The sequence below is a fragment of the Pleurodeles waltl genome, chromosome 12 (assembly GCF_031143425.1).
Source record: "Pleurodeles waltl isolate 20211129_DDA chromosome 12, aPleWal1.hap1.20221129, whole genome shotgun sequence".
Classification (NCBI taxonomy): domain Eukaryota; kingdom Metazoa; phylum Chordata; class Amphibia; order Caudata; family Salamandridae; genus Pleurodeles; species Pleurodeles waltl.
In genome coordinates, this window is record NC_090451.1 from 588479057 (window position 1) to 588498810 (window position 19754).

The window sequence follows — 19754 nt, forward strand, 5'->3', positions numbered from 1 at the left end:
ATAGAACATTGCCAAGACTCCCGCTTGGAAATAAGACTTTCCTGATTGCCACCCTTGTCTCCCACTCTGTTACCCTGTCCACCTTGAACTGCCATTGCTCCCCTTCCTATGCCCTCTTGGACAATGCACCTGTGATACAAAGAAACTGGACTCTAACTGGACATTCCTCCACCATCACCCAAGCCCATTGCACATCCACCTCAACCTCTTAGCACTTAAATAAACACCCTTGGAACAAATACAAGCCTGGAGTCTGTCAATTGATTGAAAGTGTATTGGTACAACAATCTGTAAACATTGCAATTCACATTGTGGGCAGCAGTAAACACACCAGGAGCCAGAGTGAGGCACAGAGATCTGAAAATAGAGATGCCAAAGGGTACAGTAAGTGGCCATATACATAGGGAAATCATGCAGCCATGTCCAATGTCCAACACAAAACTGCAATGTAAAGTGAAGTTACAGTGTCTTACCTGTGTGTCACTGGAAGTACTGCTGTATGAGAGAACGTCTGTCAAAATCTTCATCCTCTGCCTCCTCTTCCTCACTGTCCACAGGCTCCACCGCTGCCACAAGACCATCTCCAGGCTCATCCTCCTGCAGAAAAGGCACCTGGCATCTCAAGGCCAGGTTGTGCAACATGCAACGATGATCTGGCACACCTTCTTGGATGAGTAGTACAGGGATCCACCAGTCAGATGGAGGCACCTTAACCTGGCCTTCAGGAGGCCAAAGGTTCTTTCAATTATCCGCCTTGTTCACCCATGTGCCTCATTGTAACGTTCCTCTCCCCTTTTCCTGGCATTCCTTACTGGGGTCAGTAGTCCCTGAGAGGGAGGGGTAACGAGAGTCACCTGCGAATATCAAGGGATACCTGTTAGCCACACACTCACCCTTAGGGACAACCCCATACCCATACACCAATATATACTGTGTGGGGACCTTGGGCTCACCTATTGGCCACACTTGGTGCCTCTGAAGATGATCCACCACATATGGGATGCTGCTATTCCTCAAGATAAAGGCGTCATGCACAGAGCCAGGATACTTGCCATTCACATGGGAGATGTACTGGTCCGCCAAACACACCATCTGCACATTCAAAGGGTGATAGCTTTTTCTACTCCTGAACACTTGTTCATTTCTCCGGGGGGGGAACAAATGCTACGTGGGTACCATCAATGGCACCAATGATGTTGGGGATATGTCCCAGAGCATAAAAGTCAGCCTTCACTCTGGCCAAATCCTCCCCCTGGGGGAATACGATGTAGCTACGCATATGTTTCAGCAGGGTAGACAACGCTCTGGTCAACACGTTGATGAACATTGGCTGAGACAACCCTGATGCCATGGCCACTGTTGTTTGGAAGGAACCACTTGCCAGGAAATGGAGCACTGACAGGTCCTGCACTAGAGGGGGGATACCTGTGGGGTGGCGGATAGCTGAAATCAGGTCTGGCTCCAATTGGTCACACAGTTCTTGGATTGTGGCCCAACCAAATCTGTAGGTTAGGATAATGTGTCTGTCCTCCACTGTCGCAAGGTCCACCAGGCGTCTGTACACTGGAGGATGTCTCCATCTCATATTCATCCTCAGCGGTTGAAGTCTAGAGAGGAAAACGGTGAGCAGAGGGTCATATTCACACATCTATTGTAATAAGGATGCATATCTTCATTTACAGAACCAGTATGTGAATTCGAGAGTCAGTTGATGTGCCAATGTCTGCTGTGACGCAGTTAGATGCCATGGCCTGTGCCCCCCTGAAATGGCAGCAGCCTGACCTGTGAGGAGGGACAAGTAATTCCACTGGCGTTGTGCACCGTTGCTGTCGGCGGTCGATGACCGCCACACAACTTTGCATTGGTTAATACTAGGCCCTGTGGGTTCCAGGAGCCAATGGTGATGTACGCCAGCAGTGACGGTACGCACTGCCGCGGACGTGACGCCATTTTCTATCTGTTCACTCACTTGCTACCTGACCTTCAACAGGAGGACCTACACTGCAGGTGCTGCTGTGAACAGTGTCTGGAAGCGACAATGGCTCATGTGTCTGGGGAAAGGGCCTCTGCCTTTACTTCGGAGGAATAGGAGAGACTGGTGGATGGGGTCCTACCCCAGTACACTTTACTCTGTGGTCCTTCAGACAAACAGGTGAGTACACTGTGGGCATGATGAGTGGGCCATTCATGTATGGATTCCTGTGTGTGTGTAAGCCACATGTGTGGGGTGGCTGATGTGTCTTGGGCAGTGCTGCATGCATGGTGGTCAATGTATGTGCGTAACGGGATGGGAGGGATATGGTGGGCCATGAGTATGACAGTCCAGACGGTATGACTAATCCCTTTTCTGCTGTCTTTTTCCTGCAGGTCAGAGCCCATCAAAAAAAGGGTATTTGGCATGCCATCGTCAAGGAGGTGTGGACCCTGGGGGTCTTTGACAGGTGGAGCACCCACTGCCGCAAACGGTGGGAGGACCTACGCTGCTGGGCAAGGAAGTTGGGGGAGGCCCAGCTGGGCCTGGCCTCCCAACGAGAAAGGGGTGCCCGTCGTACCCTGACCCCCCTGATGTTCCGCATCCTGGCGGTGGCTTATCTGGAGTTGGATGGGCTCTTGAGGGCATCACAGCAGCCACAAGGGGGTGAGTACAATTTCACAATCATGACTTTGCATGCGTTAAGGTTTTATCTGGGTGGGAGTGTTGACTTTGGGTGCCCCTAGGAGAGGGCAAACATGGATGGGTAGGTCCATTTTTGCGCAGGCTCTGAAGCACTCTAACCCCAATGGTGATAGTGGGCATCTCCTACTGGACAGGGTCCTGTTTGTTTCAGGTGTGCAGCTGATGGCGTTGTGCTAGGTACCCCATGGGGTGGTGACTATCTTGGTATCTGGAAGTGCATGGCCTAGTGCATCGGGCTGCTCCCTGTGTTTTGTGTACGCCAACGCTAGTGTTGTTGCTGGCATTGACCAAGTGTATCCTCTGTCTCTGCCCCCCTTTTTTTGTTTTGTCACCCTGTCCTTGTGTGCATTAGCAATATCTGACGGAGGAGCAGAGGCACCGGCAACAGAGGGAGCTGCATACCACATGGGCCTGGAGGCCGAATCCACCGAGGGTGAAGGCACCTGTGAGACAGAGGGTGAGGGGGTTTCACAAAAGAGCCAGGAGGGGACACTACAGACAGCGGCGACTCCTCTGATGGAAGCTCGCTGGTGGTGGCGGATATCTCTGTGCCCACCCCAACAACAGGTGCAGCCGCCACCCCCCCTACCAGCACCGCCCTCCCAGCAGCCCCTCGGTGTGTTTCCTCTGCCCGCTCAACCAGGAGGGTTGGCATCTCCTTCGCCACAGGCACCTCAGGCCCTGCCCCAGTCAGCCCTGCTGCCATCAGTGAGGAGGCTATTGACCTCCTGAGATCTCTCACTGTTGGGCAGTCAGCCATTCTGAATGCCATTCAGGGTGTCAAGAGGCATTTGCAACAAACAAATGCATACCTGGAGGGCATTCACTCTGGCCTGGCGGCCCAAAAGAGAGCATTTCAGGCTCTGGCCGCAGCACTGATGGCAGCCATTGTCCCTGTATCCAGCCTCCCCCCTCTAACTTCCTCTACCCAGTCCCAATCCCCTCTACCCCAGCCTATCCCAAGCACACCTTCAGACCAGCATTCACCCAAATCAACACACAGAAGTGGCTCAGGCCAACACAAGCACCACACTTCATCTCCTCCTCCTCATCCACCTCCCTCCCAATTGCGTCTCGCGTCTCCACTCACACCTGCATGCACTACATCCTCATCCACTACCTCCATCACCAGCACGCCCATAACACACCCCTCACTGGCAGTCACCACCCCTACATCCATGCACACATCCCCTGTGTCCTCTCCCACTGTGTCTGTGACTCCTCCTCCCAAAGTACACAAACGCAAGCACACACCCATCCAACAGCCATCCACCTCCTAACCGCATCCAGCTCATGCACCTTCACCCAAACACAGCAGACTGACACCTCCTACAACCACTCCCTCTTTCTCCACTCCCAAACCTTTACCCTCTTCCCACCCCAATGTCCCTAAGAAGCTCTTTCTAGCAAACATTGACCTCTTCCCTACCCCCCCTATCCTTCACCTTGCGCCAGGGTGGCCAAAACCCAGCCCAGCACCTCAGCCACCAAATCCATGTCCGCTGTGGAGTCTGCAGCTGTCAGAGACACATAGGGGGCACCCGTCAGCCCAGCCAGTGTGCTACCAACCCCTGCCAAGGGCAAGAAAGTTCTGCCACCTGGCAAGGTGAAGAAGGGGACAGCATTCAGCAAGGGGAAGGAGCCGCAACCACCCAGCAAGGCCACCTTAAAGACTCCCGCTGCCAGACCCAAGGTGACACCACCATCTGCCAAAGGCAGTAAGGGGCACAAAACACCAACCGAGCCACATCAGCCATCTGAGCCTGCAGGTGAAGGCCTGGTGGCTACCAGCACAACCGCCAGCACTGGCATCTGCACCACAGCCAGCACCGCCACCTGCACTACCGCAAGCACTGCCGCAAGCACCACTACTGTCAGCAGCAGCAGCCCCAGTGGTCAGCTGTCCGAGGCTGAAGGAGAAGGGCTGGAGCCTCCCCCCACCACTGGCAGCATCTGCACCGTGGCCAGCACCGCCACCTGCACCGCCACGAGCACTGCCTCCTGCACTGCTGACAGTAGCACCACTGCCAGCAGCAGCAGCCCTAGTGGGCAGCCGTCCGAGGCTGCAGGAGAAGGGCTGGAGCCTCCCCCAACCACTGTCAGCACCTGCACCGCAGCCAGCACCACCACCTTCACTGCTGCGAGCACCATCACCTGCACCGCTGACAGTAGCACCACTGCCAGCAGCAGCAGCCCCAGTGGGCAGCCACCTGAGGCTGCAGGAGAATGGCTGGAGCCTTGCCCCACCACTGGCAGCACCACCACCAGCACCCGCACTACCAACACTGTGCAGCCGTAACCGCCGACGGATGGACTGTAGCCCTCCCTCCGTGGACTATCATGCATACTGGCCACTGCAAATCTCGTGGCTCTGACACCCAGGTGAGGGACTGTGACCTGACACCCCCATGTGCTCCATCACTGAGCACCAAGCCCCCTCCAGAACCAGTGGAGAAAGGCATCCACTCACCCTATCCTTGGCAGGATGAAGCACACTGGGCACCAAGCCCCCTCCAGAACCAGTGGAACATGTCACCCAGGACCAAGTAGTGGGCAAACCACCCACTTGAGAGACTTGAGAGACTGTGGCTTTGCACTCCCCAGGAACAAACAGTGGGCATGTAGCCCCCTTCAGGAGCAGTTGCGTAGTACCATCTTCCGGCTAAGGTGCCCCTTCCCCTTCCCCCTGAGGTGCCTGTGTGTTTTCGACCTGATGCCCCTGCAGTGCCCTCTCCATTTTGAGGCAGGAGTCAAGTGTGGGCTTGGCCTATGTGTTGTAGCCCATTGGGCCACGGACTACTTTTGTGTGGACATTGTCCCTCATTTTGTATATAGTGTATATATTGTACATACTGTTTATTTATTTATGAAAGTTTTTCTCTAAATTTCTAATATTACACTAATTTGACTCCATTCCTTTTGTCCTTGCGTTATTCCTGAGGGTTACAGGGTGTATATGTAATGTTGCTGCATGTGTTTGTGTGTATGGTGTTGGGGGTGAGGGTAGGAGTGTTGCGTGTGTCACTCCCTTTTACTCCCCCCGTGTACTAGGTGCAGTATTTACTGTGGTTGTCGTCGCCGGCGTTGGTACTCCTGGTAGATGAGCAGATACACCAGCATGGGTAACACCTGCAGTTTGGGCTCCATGGCGTCCTGGTTCTTCCTTGAGGGTCGAGACGTGAGTGGTTTCCCTTCAAAGTACTGTTTCCGCCATGTTTTTGATGGCACTGGTACCGCCCTGGAAAAGCTGGTGGATGGGGGGATTGTAATGTGGTGGGCGGTATATTGTCTTCTACCTGGCTGTTGGCGGTGATCGCCGCGGTGTTTGTTGCTACCGCCGTGGCGGTCAGAGTGTTAAAGTGGCTGTATGTGTTGGCGGTTTCCGCCGCTTTAACACCGACCGCCAGAGTTGTAATGAGGGCCTTAGTGCTTTCTGGTGCTTAATCTAGTTATGGCTCACCTTATTGGATTTTTATCATTTTGGTGTGATTTTGTTTAATACAGTTTACTCAAATTTGTTGTGTGATTTTTATTGTTTGGAATTTTGACTTTATTACAATTTTGGTACTGCATAAATATTCTACACAGTGCCCTAAATTAGGTCTTCCTGCTTTGTGCCATAGATACCAGGGAGCAGAGCGCTGATTAATTTAGTGACTTTAGGTTCACCCTGACAAGAGTTGTGTTTATTCTTGAGGTGGGAAGTCACCCACCTGATTAATAATACCATATTTTACATTTAACAAGACCATGAAAAGCATGATGAAAACTCTACCAGAGATTTTCAGAAAGAGATGGGATCGCCTGTTATTTGTTATTATTATATTGTTATATTATTATTTGTTTGCCAGTAGATTCCACAGAAAGGAGTGGGTTTCAATCCCTTTGAACTTCTGTTTAGGCATCCAATGCATGGCCCATGCAACCTGATTAGAGAAGGGTGGGAATGAACTTGTTTGTCACCTCAGAAGGATTTGGTGGACTATGGGATTGTCTCCGAGGAGTTGATACACATATCAGGATAAGAAAAAACTTCAGGCTAACCAGGAGCTGATAAACGATTTGCATCACCAGAAAGTGATGCTCACTGGATACAGGAGCTTCAGGAGGTGTTGGTGCTGAAGCATTTTTGTACCGGTGCTTCAGAAGATGTGATGTGGGCCGTACAACATACTGCGTAGAATGTCTAAGGTGAAATATTTGGTGTACACAGGTGACATACAGGAGCCCAGCTGGGTGTTCCATGTTGTAGGAGGCTGGCCTGGTTTCTAGTGGGTACCTTGGGTACTTAAACCTTACACCAGGTCTAGTTATCCCTTGTTAGTGAAAGTAGTAGTGTTCTAGCAGCTTAGGCTGGTAGAGGTAGCTATAGCAGAGCAGCTTAGGCTGAACTAGGAGACATGCAAAGTTCATGCAATACCACTTATAGTTATACAGTACTTATACACAAGCAAAGACAATTCTCAGTGTTACCAAAACTAAAGGTAGTTATTTGGGTGACACAGTACCAAAAATATCTTTCTGGAGGTAAGTATTATACACAATAGATACACTAGACACCAAAATTAGACAAGTAAATAGTCATAAAACAATGCAAACAGTAGGAAATCCTATAGAATGCAATGAGAGAAAATAGGTCTAGGGGCAACACAGACCATATACTAAAAAAGGTGGAATGCAAATCACGAATTCCCCCTAGACAAGTGTAGTGTGTGCAGAATCGCTGGGAGAGTAAGAATACAGTAAAGGTACGTAAATTACCCCACCCCGGAGCCCAGAAAAGCAGGAGTAAAGTACTGCAAGTTTCCTTAGGACACACCACACCTCGTTTTTTGGATTTTGCAGCAGCCAACCAAGTCTGAAAAGAACAACTGCTGGATTATTGGACCTGAAGACCTGCAAAGGAAGGGGACCAAGTCCAGAAGTCGAAATAAGTTCCAGGAAGGACAGGAGCCCCTGCCAACCCAGAAGAGGGTGCAAAAGAAGAGTCCCCAGTCAGTCGAAGACTGCAGAAATGCACCCTAGGAAGATGCCAGCGGGTTCCTGCATGATGCAAAAGATGTCCCATGGGGTGAAGATTGTTGCAGACGAGATTTTGTGTTGGAAGGCGCCAACAAGCCTTGCCTACGACAAAAGTGCATTTTGCGTCACAATGGCACTAGATGGACCCAGGAGGAATGTGGGGGCCTCAACTCTGTGTGAGGAGGAAGAGGTGGCTCTCAGCACTTTAGAGAGCCCTCAGGATGCCTGCCATCACCCCCAGAAGCCGCAGGATTCGGGTTCAAAGGAGGTGCAAAAGGCTGTTGATGCAGCACAACACAAGAAGGTCCTACGCTGCCGGAGAACAACTCAGCAAGTTGAGCATCGCAGGATGGAGTGCTGGGGACTTGGGCCAGTCTGTGCACGGGGGAAATTTGCAAAGAGTGCACAGAGGCTACAAGAGGCAGAGAAGATGCAGTACACAGGTGTACCGTCACTCTCAGGGAGGGAAAGGTCTTACCTCCTCCAAATTGCGTCAACGGGACCCCAGGACAGTCTATTTCGATGATGTCCACCCTCTGTGTCCTTAGGAGCATGCTCGTCTCTGTGAGGACAGTCCCAGGGTACCGGTCGTCATCTTGGAGGGTGCCTCCTTGGAGCAGGGGAGTGACTCTGTCACCCCACGGGAGATTTCTTTGGTCCTTCTGGTGCAGGATGAAGACAGGGAGTCCCCAGAGCATGCACATAGTGGAAACTGTTGCAGTTGCTGACTTGGAACTGAGATTGCTGAGGAAAAGTGTCTCTTGTAGACACTTTTTTGCAGTTACAGCGTTTCTTGGAGCAGGCTGCGGTTGATCCGAGGTCAGAAGAGTCTGAAGTTGTTCCAGAGGATTCCTAAAGGAAACTTGCAAGCAGAATCTGAAGAAAACCCACAGGAGAGACCCTAAATAGCCCTGAGAGGGGGATTGGCTACCTTATCAGATATGGACCTATCAGGATGGGTCTCTGACGTCACCTGCTGGCACTGGCCACTCAGAGCCCTCCAGAGTGTCCCCACACCTTGCAAAGCAAGATGGCTGAAGTCTGGGACACACTGGAGGAGCTCTGGGCACCACCCCTGGGGTGGTGATGGACAAGGGAGTCGTCACTCCCCTTTCCTTTGTCCAGTTTCCCGCCAGAGCAGGGGAGAAGGGGTCCCTGAACCAGTGTAGACTGGTTTATGCAAGGAGGGCACCATCTGTGCCCTTCAAAGCATTTCGAGAGGCTGGGGGAGGCTATCACTCCCCAGTCTGTAACACCTATATCCAAAGGGAGAGGGTGTAACACCCTGCTCTCAGATTAAATGCTTTGTTCTGCCTTCCTGGGACTGGACTGCCCAGACCCCAGGAAGGCAGAACCCTGTCTGTGAGGTGGCAGCAGCTGCTGTGCAAGCCTCAGAGAGCTGGTTTGGTAGTACTGGGGGCCCATGGTGGAGCCCCCAGGATGCATGATTTGGAATGGGGGGACAATTCCATGATCTTGGACATGTTGCATGGCCATACTCTGAGTTACATTTGTGAAGCTGCATACAGGTATTGACCTATATGTAGTGCACACGTGTAATGGCATCCCAGCACTCACAAAGTCCGGGGAAATGGCCCTGAACTATGTGGGGCCACCTTTGCTAGTGCAAGGGTGCCCTCACACTCAGTAACTTTGCACCTAACCTTCAGCAAGTGAAAGTTAGACATATAGGTGACTTATAAGTTACTTAAGTGCAGTGAAAATGGCTGTGAAATACTGTGTGCACTATTTCAAGCAGGCTGCAATAGCAGTCCTGTGTAAGGGTTTGTCTGAGCTCCTTATGGGTGGCAAAATAAATGCTGCAGCCCATAGAGATCTCATGGAACCTCAATGCCCTGGGTACCTAGGTACCATATACTAGGGACTTATATGGGGGTCCAGTGGCCAATTGACATTGGTAAATGAAGTCACTGGCCTACAGTGACAAATTTAAAAGCAGAGCGAGCATACGCACTGAGGTTCTGATTAGCAGAGCCTCAGTGACACAGTTAGGCACTATACAGGCATACACATTAGGCCACAATCTATGAGCACTGGGGTCCTGACTAGCAGGATTCCAGTGAGACAGGTAAAATACACTGACATATAAGTTATTATCTATGAGCACTGGGGTCCTGGCTAGCAGGATCCCAGTGACACAGTAAAAACACACTGACATACACTCACAGACAGACCAAAAGTGGGGGTAACCATTCTAGAAAGAGGCTACTCTCCTACACATGTGAACAAGATAAAGGCATTCCTGAACATAATGGCAATGGTAGAGGAACATAGGGGAGACAGTGAGCTTCTTCCAGACTTGCTGCAGAGTGACATGAAGAATAGATCTGTGGAAGGGGCATGGGTTGCTCCTATGTTGACCCGTGTGCCTCAGAGAGAATGTAGGGAGGGATTAGGAAGGCTTAATACATGATCTCAATTACCTTTGATCTGACCAGCAATTACTGGCATATTGCTACAGCACCTAGTACCAAGGAAAAGACCACATATTCTATGTTAGAGAGGTTTTTTCAGCTCACTTTCATGCCCTTTGGATTAAAAAATACTCCTGCCACGTTCCAGTTCTTGGTGTCCCATATTCTAATAGGGCTAGAAGCGTTCTGAATGGCCTACCTGGATGAAATTGTGGTGTTTAGCAATTCATGTGAGGGCCACCTGAGGCACTTAGAACAGGTGTTGGTCAGGATACAGGGGGAGAGGTTGACCATCAAGGTAATCATGTGCCAGGTGGGACAATCCACTGTAGACTACCTTGGGCATCAACTCTGCAATGGGAAGATTCACCGGCTAGATTCCAAGATCCAGTCAATACTAGAGGAGGATGTACCCACTACCCTGATGAAAGTGAGACCTTTTTAGGGCTCACTGGGTACTACATGGATTTTGTTGCCAACTATGGGATCATAGTGATCCCTTTGCATTCCATGAAATAGAGCTAAAAGGTAGACTGAGGAGTTCAAGAAAGCTTTTAAGGAACTAAAAGGAGAACTATGCAATTAACCAGTAGTGAAGGTCCCTGACTATGGTCAATCTTTCTTTGTACAGACACATGCCTTACACAAGGGAGTTGGTTAGGGGCTGGCTCAAATAGATGACAAGAGAGAACCCAATGGCTTATAAGCCATAGGTTACTACCCAGGGAAAATAACTGAGCCAATGAGGAGTGCTTTGCTATAGAGTGGGCTATTAAAATGTTCCAGCTGTCTTTGTTTGATAACACCCTTGTAGTAGTTGATGAACATGGAGGATGTGAATTCCAAATTTCTGATATGGTCTCACTGCAAGACCGAAGTTTCACAGTAGGATACGAGGCTGGAATGAATCACAGGAATGCAGGTAGGCTTTCCTATTGGTTTTGGCAATCTGACACTTCCAAAGATGGTGGAAGATTCCAAATAGTCTGATCTGGGATTGCTGTCTTTTAGAACGGGTGTGATTCCTGCATGGTGTAAGTTGTGTCTCTGCCCTTAGTGCCCAAATGCAAGTATACAGTTTCCTGGTTTTTGGAATTTGTGGAGAGAGAGAGAGAAGAGAGAAGAGAGAGAAGAGAGAAGAGAGAGAAGAGAGAGAAGACAGTAAGAGAGAGAAAGTGACTGTGTGTGTGTGTGTGTGTGTTGTTACCAGACCTTTTCATACGTGTCACAGGAGGGAGAGCCTACTGGCTCCCTTGCGTGAAGTTCTTCTGCTTGAAGTTAATATAAATTCTAGCTCTATCATCCTTAGGCATTTATACTTCTGTGCATATATGTGATCTGTGCAACCCATACAGGAAAGGTGTATGAGAGAACTCTAGTGAAGGAATCCTTGAGTTTTATTTTGGAAATGCTTGGTCTGTTCATGTACACAAGATGGAGAGGGGGTACTTTCTCAGACAGTGGAATTGTATTCCTGATGTTACAGAGACTGGAGGGAAGCAACCTAGACAATGAAGTGAGAGGAGGAGAGAGTGTTTTCCTTACAACATTTGTTTAGATCTTTTTGCTGCACAAGGCTGCTGATTAGTCTTCCTTAGTACTACCATCTGGTAAATGGTGTGGGAGAAGGGTGGGACAGTAGTCTCTGTTGTTAAGAGTAAGAAGGGTCCTTCCGAAGAGGCCAGCCTTTGTGTCTCTTCCTGCTCTATGGTGCTGAGGATGCTGATAGCCAGGTGAGAATGCTTACACATTTGTTCCTCTGTTATGGGTGCTCCAAATGGGAGATGGCTCTACTGCAAGGAGCATTACTGTATACAAAGACCGAGTCTAGAAGACAGCCTGAGGAGAACATATGAGAGTAAAAATGACCCAAACTGGTTCTGCAGAGCGACTATATATATCATGTCTGCTGTACCTGATAAAAAGTGTGAGCTGTTGACCTACTTGTTCCAGTTCCAAGGTCTCTCTGACCAATGATGGGGTGCTTCTCAGAGTACCCAAGGGACTGCAGTGCAACAAATCGTAGTGTCTGCCCGACAGTCAACTTCCTAAATGTGAGGATATAACACCCAGAGTATGAGCTAAAGCAACAGCACTCTCTCTGTCCCAAAGCACCTGGAAATATCCTGCCTGAGAGATTAAAGAGGTGTGAGTCAACTCTGATGGAAGAGGTGACTGCTAGCATGTACAAGAAATAGTTAAACCCTGAAGCTGAGAGTCTTTCCACTGATTTTCCTGAAAACATGGCCAGCATGACCCTGGATCGGAGCCTGTAAAGCTTGCTGAAGAGGAGGATCCACAGCATTTGCCCAAAATGTGCCCAAGCAGATTATGGTGTCGGAACCTGCCTTGCTGCTAGTTTGATTATTGAGAACAATGGTGCTCTCAGGTGTCATTTAGTGCACAATTACTAAATAAGCAACTCAGTTATTTAAAGCAACTAATGCAAGATAAAGCAGAGATAACACAAAAACAACAATGGTTAAGTTACAAGGAAATAATTGTATTGAAAACTTACTTTCAGAGCATAAAAAATAGACAGTTCCCTTGGTTTACAGTGACATATGCCTCAATGAGGCACGCAAACAAAACCACAACCCAAAAGTGTACAAAACATGAGAGAAAAATATTTTTGGGTGTGTTTTTTATCAACAGACAACTATCTCTGGTTTTAAGTTAATGTTAAGTAGTTTGCTTGTATCTTTGTCAACAACTATTCAATGCATATATGGATAGATAGGTCTCATCTGAACAGAATTATTACTGGGGAATCTCTGAGAGCCTCAAGGAACAATAACCGAAAACATGGTGGTACAACAAAAATAAGTACACACCTAGTGCAGTAAGGAAAGAATACTCACTCAGGGGTATCGAAGTGTCCCTGGTAAGGAATGATAAGAAATACATTATTTGCATGAGGGAATGCCCATAGAGTGTCAAATATGCCTGGCAGGTGAGGCTAAATACAGCAAGGTTTGCATGAGTAGCCGGAGATATAAATCCCTGGTTGGCTTGTTTCAAGGCATGAAGCTGACAGCGCAGCGGAAATCTCATTTCTGTCAGTGCTTCCAGTTGCATGACCTCCTGTCATCCACCCCACCACTCTCTGTAGTGGTGGGACCCCTCCTTTTCCTTCAGAAGCTGTGCTCCCTGCACTCCAGTGGTTCTCTGACACGCTGTCACAGAGCCCAGCCAGAGGAGTCTTGAGTTCATTTATGACATAGCCACAGTGTGAATTATCAGATTTAGAATCTGACATTCACACCAAATGCTCCCAGTTAAAAGCATACATAACATACAGAATTATAGATGAGTAAGAGTGAATTCCAGGGATGTTCTCACCGAGGGGTTCTGAGTGACATCAAATAGACAACAAGAGTGAAGCTCAAGCTGTCTATGATGCCACTCAGAACCCCCAGATGACCCCCCCTTGTAATTTACTTTATACCCATCTATAGTTTTGTGTTAATTATGGCTCCTAAAATCAACTGCCCGATTTCAACTGCAACAGAGTGGCAAAAGAGTAATAGGAGACTCATACATAACATGGCCTCTGTCATATATCCTGTCACAAAGGTAAAAAAAAAAACTTTACTTGTCATCCTTGATTAACCTCCACCACCCTCCTTGCCTTTCTTCCTCTTCTGCAGTTATCCTTTCTGCTTTCATTCACAGCAGATAAGCAGCACGGTGCTGATAGACTCTCAGAGAGCCACACATCAGCTTGGCATGGAAGGACATTATGTAATAAAAACAGTGGGTAATGAGTTTTGTTTCCAACGGTTGCTATGTCATAGCAGTCAGCTATATGATTTAGAAACCTAAATAAACGAAAGGGGCTCTGTGTACGAGCCACACAGAACATTACAATCTTTGATTGGGGTTGTTTTCTTCCATATGTAAGACTGGAATTGGAATAGCCCTGATAATACCACAATGCAAATAACACGCTGTAAGATTATTTGTCAACATCAATTTGCTTTCTGTTAACATGTGGAAAGAGCCCTGTTGCCCAGATATTCATCTAGTAAAAAAAACCTTCCCAAAATGTGTGCCAGAGACCCAACTTAGGGCCTGATTCACAAATGTAAACTTACACTTTTGTGCAAGTTTACCATTTGTTGCTTATTAGAAAAGGCAGTTTACTAGTAGAATCTTTATAACTTGGAGTCTCAACACAGGACAAGATAGGACAGTCCTAACTTTTTATGTGCAGAGACTCCTCAGTGCTAAAGATACTATTAGTAAAATGACTTTGTGATTTGTAAACTATCATAAACCTACACAAAAGTATAAGTTTACCTTTCCAATCAGGCCCTGAGATGTTCCCTTGTGCATAAAACACATTGCAAAACATGACATACATTAAAAAATTTAAAGAATTTCACAAATCACCAGCAGCAGTAGACTAAAGTGTTGTCATATCCAAAGGAACAGTACCTCTTTGGCTGAAAAGGACCACCACATGTAAAAAGCAAAACCTGGGGGCTTCTGTGGAGAAGGTCTCTGTTTTTACTTACCGCACTTTCACACATTTGTGTAAAACACCTTTCAGAATCTTGATTTCCCGGGCCTGCATGGAGCAATTGAAAAGATGCAAATTTTCAAGCCGATGGCAGGATTCAAGCAGTGATGCTAAGACATAGCAGTCCACTGGGGTCATAACATTGAAGCTGAAGTCAATTTGCCTTAGCCGGCCTATGGTGTCTCTCACCAGGGAGGTGTTTTGTGCTTCAAAGAGATAGTGCAGAGTACTCAGGAGCTGAAGCTTGTGTCCCTGGGATTCTTCAAACCTCTTTTTCACCCAGTCCAAGACTTTGCTGATGGTGGCCTGGGGCACCTCCCCTATCAAATCCTGAAGCTGGGCAGTGGCTTCTGGGCAGCAGAGACCAGACATGAACTGCAGAAAGATCTCATATCTGCCATCTTTGGCAGCTCCAGCTGCATTCAACAACTCAATGATTCTTTCTGTTGGTGTGCTGAGGAACTTGGTGAATGCTGCCATAAACTCCTGTACCGTGAGGTGGAAGAATGAATAAACTACATTCTTCCAAGATTTCTCTTTCTGCAGGATCTCCATGAGGAAACCTGATAGAAAGTTGTTTGGTTGCAGCCTATACTGATGGAAATGTGCATCACTGAAGATGATGACCTTTTCTGTGACACCCATGTAGGCCATCTCACCAATTCTCAGTAGCAGCTCCTGAGGATTCTCAGCTTCCCGGGAGTGGTTGGTGAGGATGTTGTGAATGTAGTTGGAGTACAACTGAGTGATGGTCTTGGGTGGGGCCCAGGAACGATGCCTATGTGAGGTGAAAACACTTTTTAAAGAGGAGCAGATTACCCAACAGTAAGAGGGGTTGTAGCACATGGTATAGAGGATGGCATTCTGCTCTACATAACTCAAAATCTCCTGGGCTAGACGGTCATCCTGGTAGAATTTCATAAAGTAATCTTTGATCTGCACATCAGAAAATCCAAGGATCTCCACATAGAGATCTATGTGTGCATGTCGCAGAGACTCTAGAGCAGTTGGGCGTGTTGTGACTAGAACTGAGCAGCCTGGCAGAAGTTCTCCTTGGAGGAGATCTCTCACAATGTCACTAATTGGCCGCCAACTTTCAGGGCACAGACATAAAGCCTTCTGCCCTGCAGCCAAAGGGGACTGGGATTGCAGGTCTGGAAATATAACAGGATCTTTAAATTCATCCAAACCATCAAATATGAACAATATTTTTTTTGAATGTTGAAGGATGCGCTTCACATCCTTCTCCAGGTAAGGATATGCATCCAGAATCATCTGTTTTAGGCTGATGCTCCCTTCGTAGGCATTGAGCTCACGGAACTTGAAATGGAAGAGAAAGTGGAACTGACGGTAGATCCTCTCCACAGCCCAGTCATAAACTATCTTCTGCATTAGAGTAGTCTTTCCAATCCCAGCTACACCACTTACGACAGTCCTGAGGCACCGGCATATCTTGCCGAAGCTGCCACCAAATATCTGATGGTGCTTAATCTTCTCCAGCTCACGACGAAGAGCCTGCTTCCGCCACTCCAGGTGGTCACGACCCCTTGCCATTAGCTCATGTTCCACTTGGTCCTGGTGCCGCAAGGAGGGGATCACAATAAGTTCAGTGAAACTTTCCTCAAGAAGGAAGGTCTTGACTGGCTCACGACCTTGAAGTGAGGACATTGTCAAATTTGCATTCAGCTCAGCCAGTCTCTTTCGGTGGAGCCGGTGAAGAACTGTAACACAGAAAAAGGGCATATGAACTCAACTATAAAGACTTGCATCATCTTTTTATCCTACGGTCTAAAAGGCAAACATTTATTTGCTTATGTTTAAATGAAACACCCACTCCCCACTAGATGAAGCAAATCAACACACAAGCAATATTAGGTTTTATATCTGAATAAATTGACTTGCAAATGAAAATTCATGCTTTGTGATCAGAATGTGACTTTACACTTGTAGGTCAAGCCAGTTATATGCCAAAGGTGACCTCAACTGCATAATTGGCTTTGCGGGCCAATTAAGCATTGTGGATTTACACTAGTGCTTTTATTGGACCCACTCTAGCCGATCAAGATAAAACATATTAAACCAAATTTCTTGAAACTCCCATACACTGTGAATATTTGTTAAATCTTAAACAATATAGGCAAGCGGTTTACTCGCAGTTAGATATCACAAAATGCTGCTCTTGCCTTCAGAAAATTGCCCACAACCCTATTGCATAGAGCCTGAAGAATATTTAAAGTGCAGGTCTGTTAACAAATGAGGGGCCCATTACAAAAAATCAGTCATTGTAGGTTCTCATTTCCATCCATATTATTGATCTTTCAAGTTTTCATATTTTTTTGCTTTCACCCATGTTTCTATGCCTCCAACACTTTCAGGGAATAAATACTTTGTTTGGTTGTTTGAGTCCTCATCCTAATTCATCTTTCAACCATTTTTCCCACTCTTAAGTACTTAAGTCTAAGGGCCTGATTTAGATTATGGTGACAAACGTGACGGATATCCGTTCCGCTCTATTACGATCCCATTATAGCCTATGGTGATCGTAACATGGCAGATGGGATATTGCAGAGATCTAAATCAGGCCCTAAATCTTGTTGACTTGTTCCCCTTTCTTAAACCCTTCCACCTACTCACCCATAAGGTCCACTGGAAGGCTCTCCTCAGGATTCCATTTGATCTCTAGAAGCATCTGGTCACCTAAAGAAAAGAAGTAAGCACACTTTAACATGTCATTATATTTTTAGTTGGAAAATATTTTAACAGAAGAATTATAGTTCCAAGTGTGAGTCTTTAGGGTGACCAAGGATGGCAAAAAATGAACGTCAAAATGTGAGGCACCATTGAGTTGAATGGAACTGTAGAAAAACGGCAGGTTTGAGAATAATTCTAAAGTTTGAGACACAATTAAATATAAATAAATGATTATTGAAGCATGACATATGTAAAACTTTATTCCAAGGTGTGTGGCATCACTGAAATCCATTGGACTACCTAAGCTGTGGGACACCATTGGTCAAGTGAGAACAGTCAGAAGTGAGGTTGCCATCATAATAGAGAAACCAAACAATTTTATAAAACTGACCAATTTCTGTTTTCTTGAAAATTATAGTTCCACTGATAACCATTCACCTTCTGAAGTGCCTTTTTATTCAAAGCTGAGACCTGCCAAGGCTTCACCCTCCCCTAAAAAGACCACAATAAACAAATTGATCTGAATTTAAGTCATACCTAAGACTACACCATTTTGGGAGATAAATTCCCCCCACCAATAATGCAATTTTGTTTGAAGCTATTTGTTTCCAGAAAAAATATTCCTGAGGCCAACCTGGTGATTATTGTTGATATTGGTGGTAGCTGTCCCAAATCTGTGGTCTGTCTGACAGGCCTGTGTAATTCTCTATTTACTATTGTTATTTTTCATGACTTCCTGATCTTCTGTATCTTACTAAGAATGCGGTTAGGTTGGGTCCTTATTAACCAGAGAAGAGGCCAAACCTTATGAACAATGCACAATGAAGAATGCCTCCTTCGTTGTAATTTCTGTAAGTAATATATACAACCAAGGTTAATCGATCGTCTCAAGTGAACAAATGAACACACAGTTTCTTACACACAATTGTATTTTAGTTTTTACACAGTTTAGTATTGGAGCATATAATATACAGCTTATGAAAAAAATGAGAACATTTTACTTTCATTTATAACAGATACCATACCCTCATGCTCCTGACAAAAGAAAATCTACATATAGAGCTTTTATCAGTGAGTAGAGGTGTAGAATAAAAAAGCACTTTCAGTGGGTGTACAGCTTTTTCAGTGAGTGTAAACAGAAAACTTGTGACATAATTGTAGGAAAGTATCATATTTCTTGGCATGTTACCCCCATTTTTACCTGTATGTCAGTATGTTTTTGCCTTTCTGTAGGAAAGTACCATCTTGCCTGGCATGTTACCCCCATTTGTCACTGTATATATGTTGTTTTAGTTGTATGTGTCACTGGGACCCTGGTAACCCAGGGCCCCAGTGCTCATAAGTGTGCCTGAATGTGTTACCTGTGTAGTGACTAACTGTCTCACTGAGGCTCTGCTAACCAGAACCTCAGTGGTTATGCTCTCTCATTTCTTTCCAAATTGTCACTGACAGGCTAGTGACCATTTTTACCAATTTACATTGGCTTACTGGAACACCCTTATAATTCCCTAGTATATGGTACTGAGGTACCCAGGGTATTGGGGTTCCAGGAGATCCCTATGGGCTGCAGCATTTCTTTTGCCACCCATACGGAGCTCTGACAATTCTTACACAGGCCTGCCACTGCAGCCTGAGTGAAATAACGTCCACGTTATTTCACAGCCATTTTACACTGCACTTAAGTAACTTATAAGTCACCTATATGTCTAACCTTTACCTGGTAAAGGTTAGGTGCAAAGTTACTTAGTGTGAGGGCACCCTGGCACTAGCCCAGGTGCCCCCACATTGTTCAGAGCCAATTCCCTGAACTTTGTGAGTGCGGGGACACCATTACACGCGTGCACTACATATAGGTCACTACCTATATGTAGCTTCACAATGGTAACTCCGAATATGGCCATGTAACATGTCTATGATCATGGAATTGCCCCCTCTATGCCATCCTGGCATAGTTGGCACAATCCCATGATCCCAGTGGTCTGTAGCACAGACCCTGGTACTGCCAAACTGCCCTTCCTGGGGTTTCACTGCAGCTGCTGCTGCTGCCAACCCCTCAGACAGGCATCTGCCCTCCTGGGGTCCAGCCAGGCCTGGCCCAGGATGGCAGAATAAAGAACTTCCTCTGAGAGAGGGTGTGACACCCTCTCCCTTTGGAAAATGGTGTGAAGGCAGGGGAGGAGTAGCCTCCCCCAGCCTCTGGAAATGCTTTCTTGGGCACAGATGTGCCCAATTCTGCATAAGCCAGTCTACACCGGTTCAGGGACCCCTTAGCCCCTGCTCTGGCGCGAAACTGGACAAAGGAAAGGGGAGTGACCACTCCCCTGACCTGCACCTCCCCTGGGAGGTGTCCAGAGCTCCTCCAGTGTGCTCCAGACCTCTGCCATCTTGGAAACAGAGGTGCTGC

At 47.2% G+C, this 19754-nt stretch overlaps 1 protein-coding gene across 2 annotated transcripts in view; it reads right to left on the reverse strand.

The window, feature by feature from the left end:
- Positions 1-19754, reverse strand: part of LOC138268268 (NACHT, LRR and PYD domains-containing protein 3-like) — a 735713-nt gene that overhangs the window by 467786 nt on the left and 248173 nt on the right. For both annotated transcript variants that reach the window (XM_069217756.1, XM_069217755.1), the window contains exons 4-5: positions 17294-17356; positions 14655-16380 (exon numbers count right to left, since the gene is read on the reverse strand). In XM_069217756.1, coding sequence (XP_069073857.1) covers positions 14655-16380; positions 17294-17356 — 1789 coding nt within the window. The remainder of the gene's footprint in view (positions 1-14654; positions 16381-17293; positions 17357-19754) is intronic.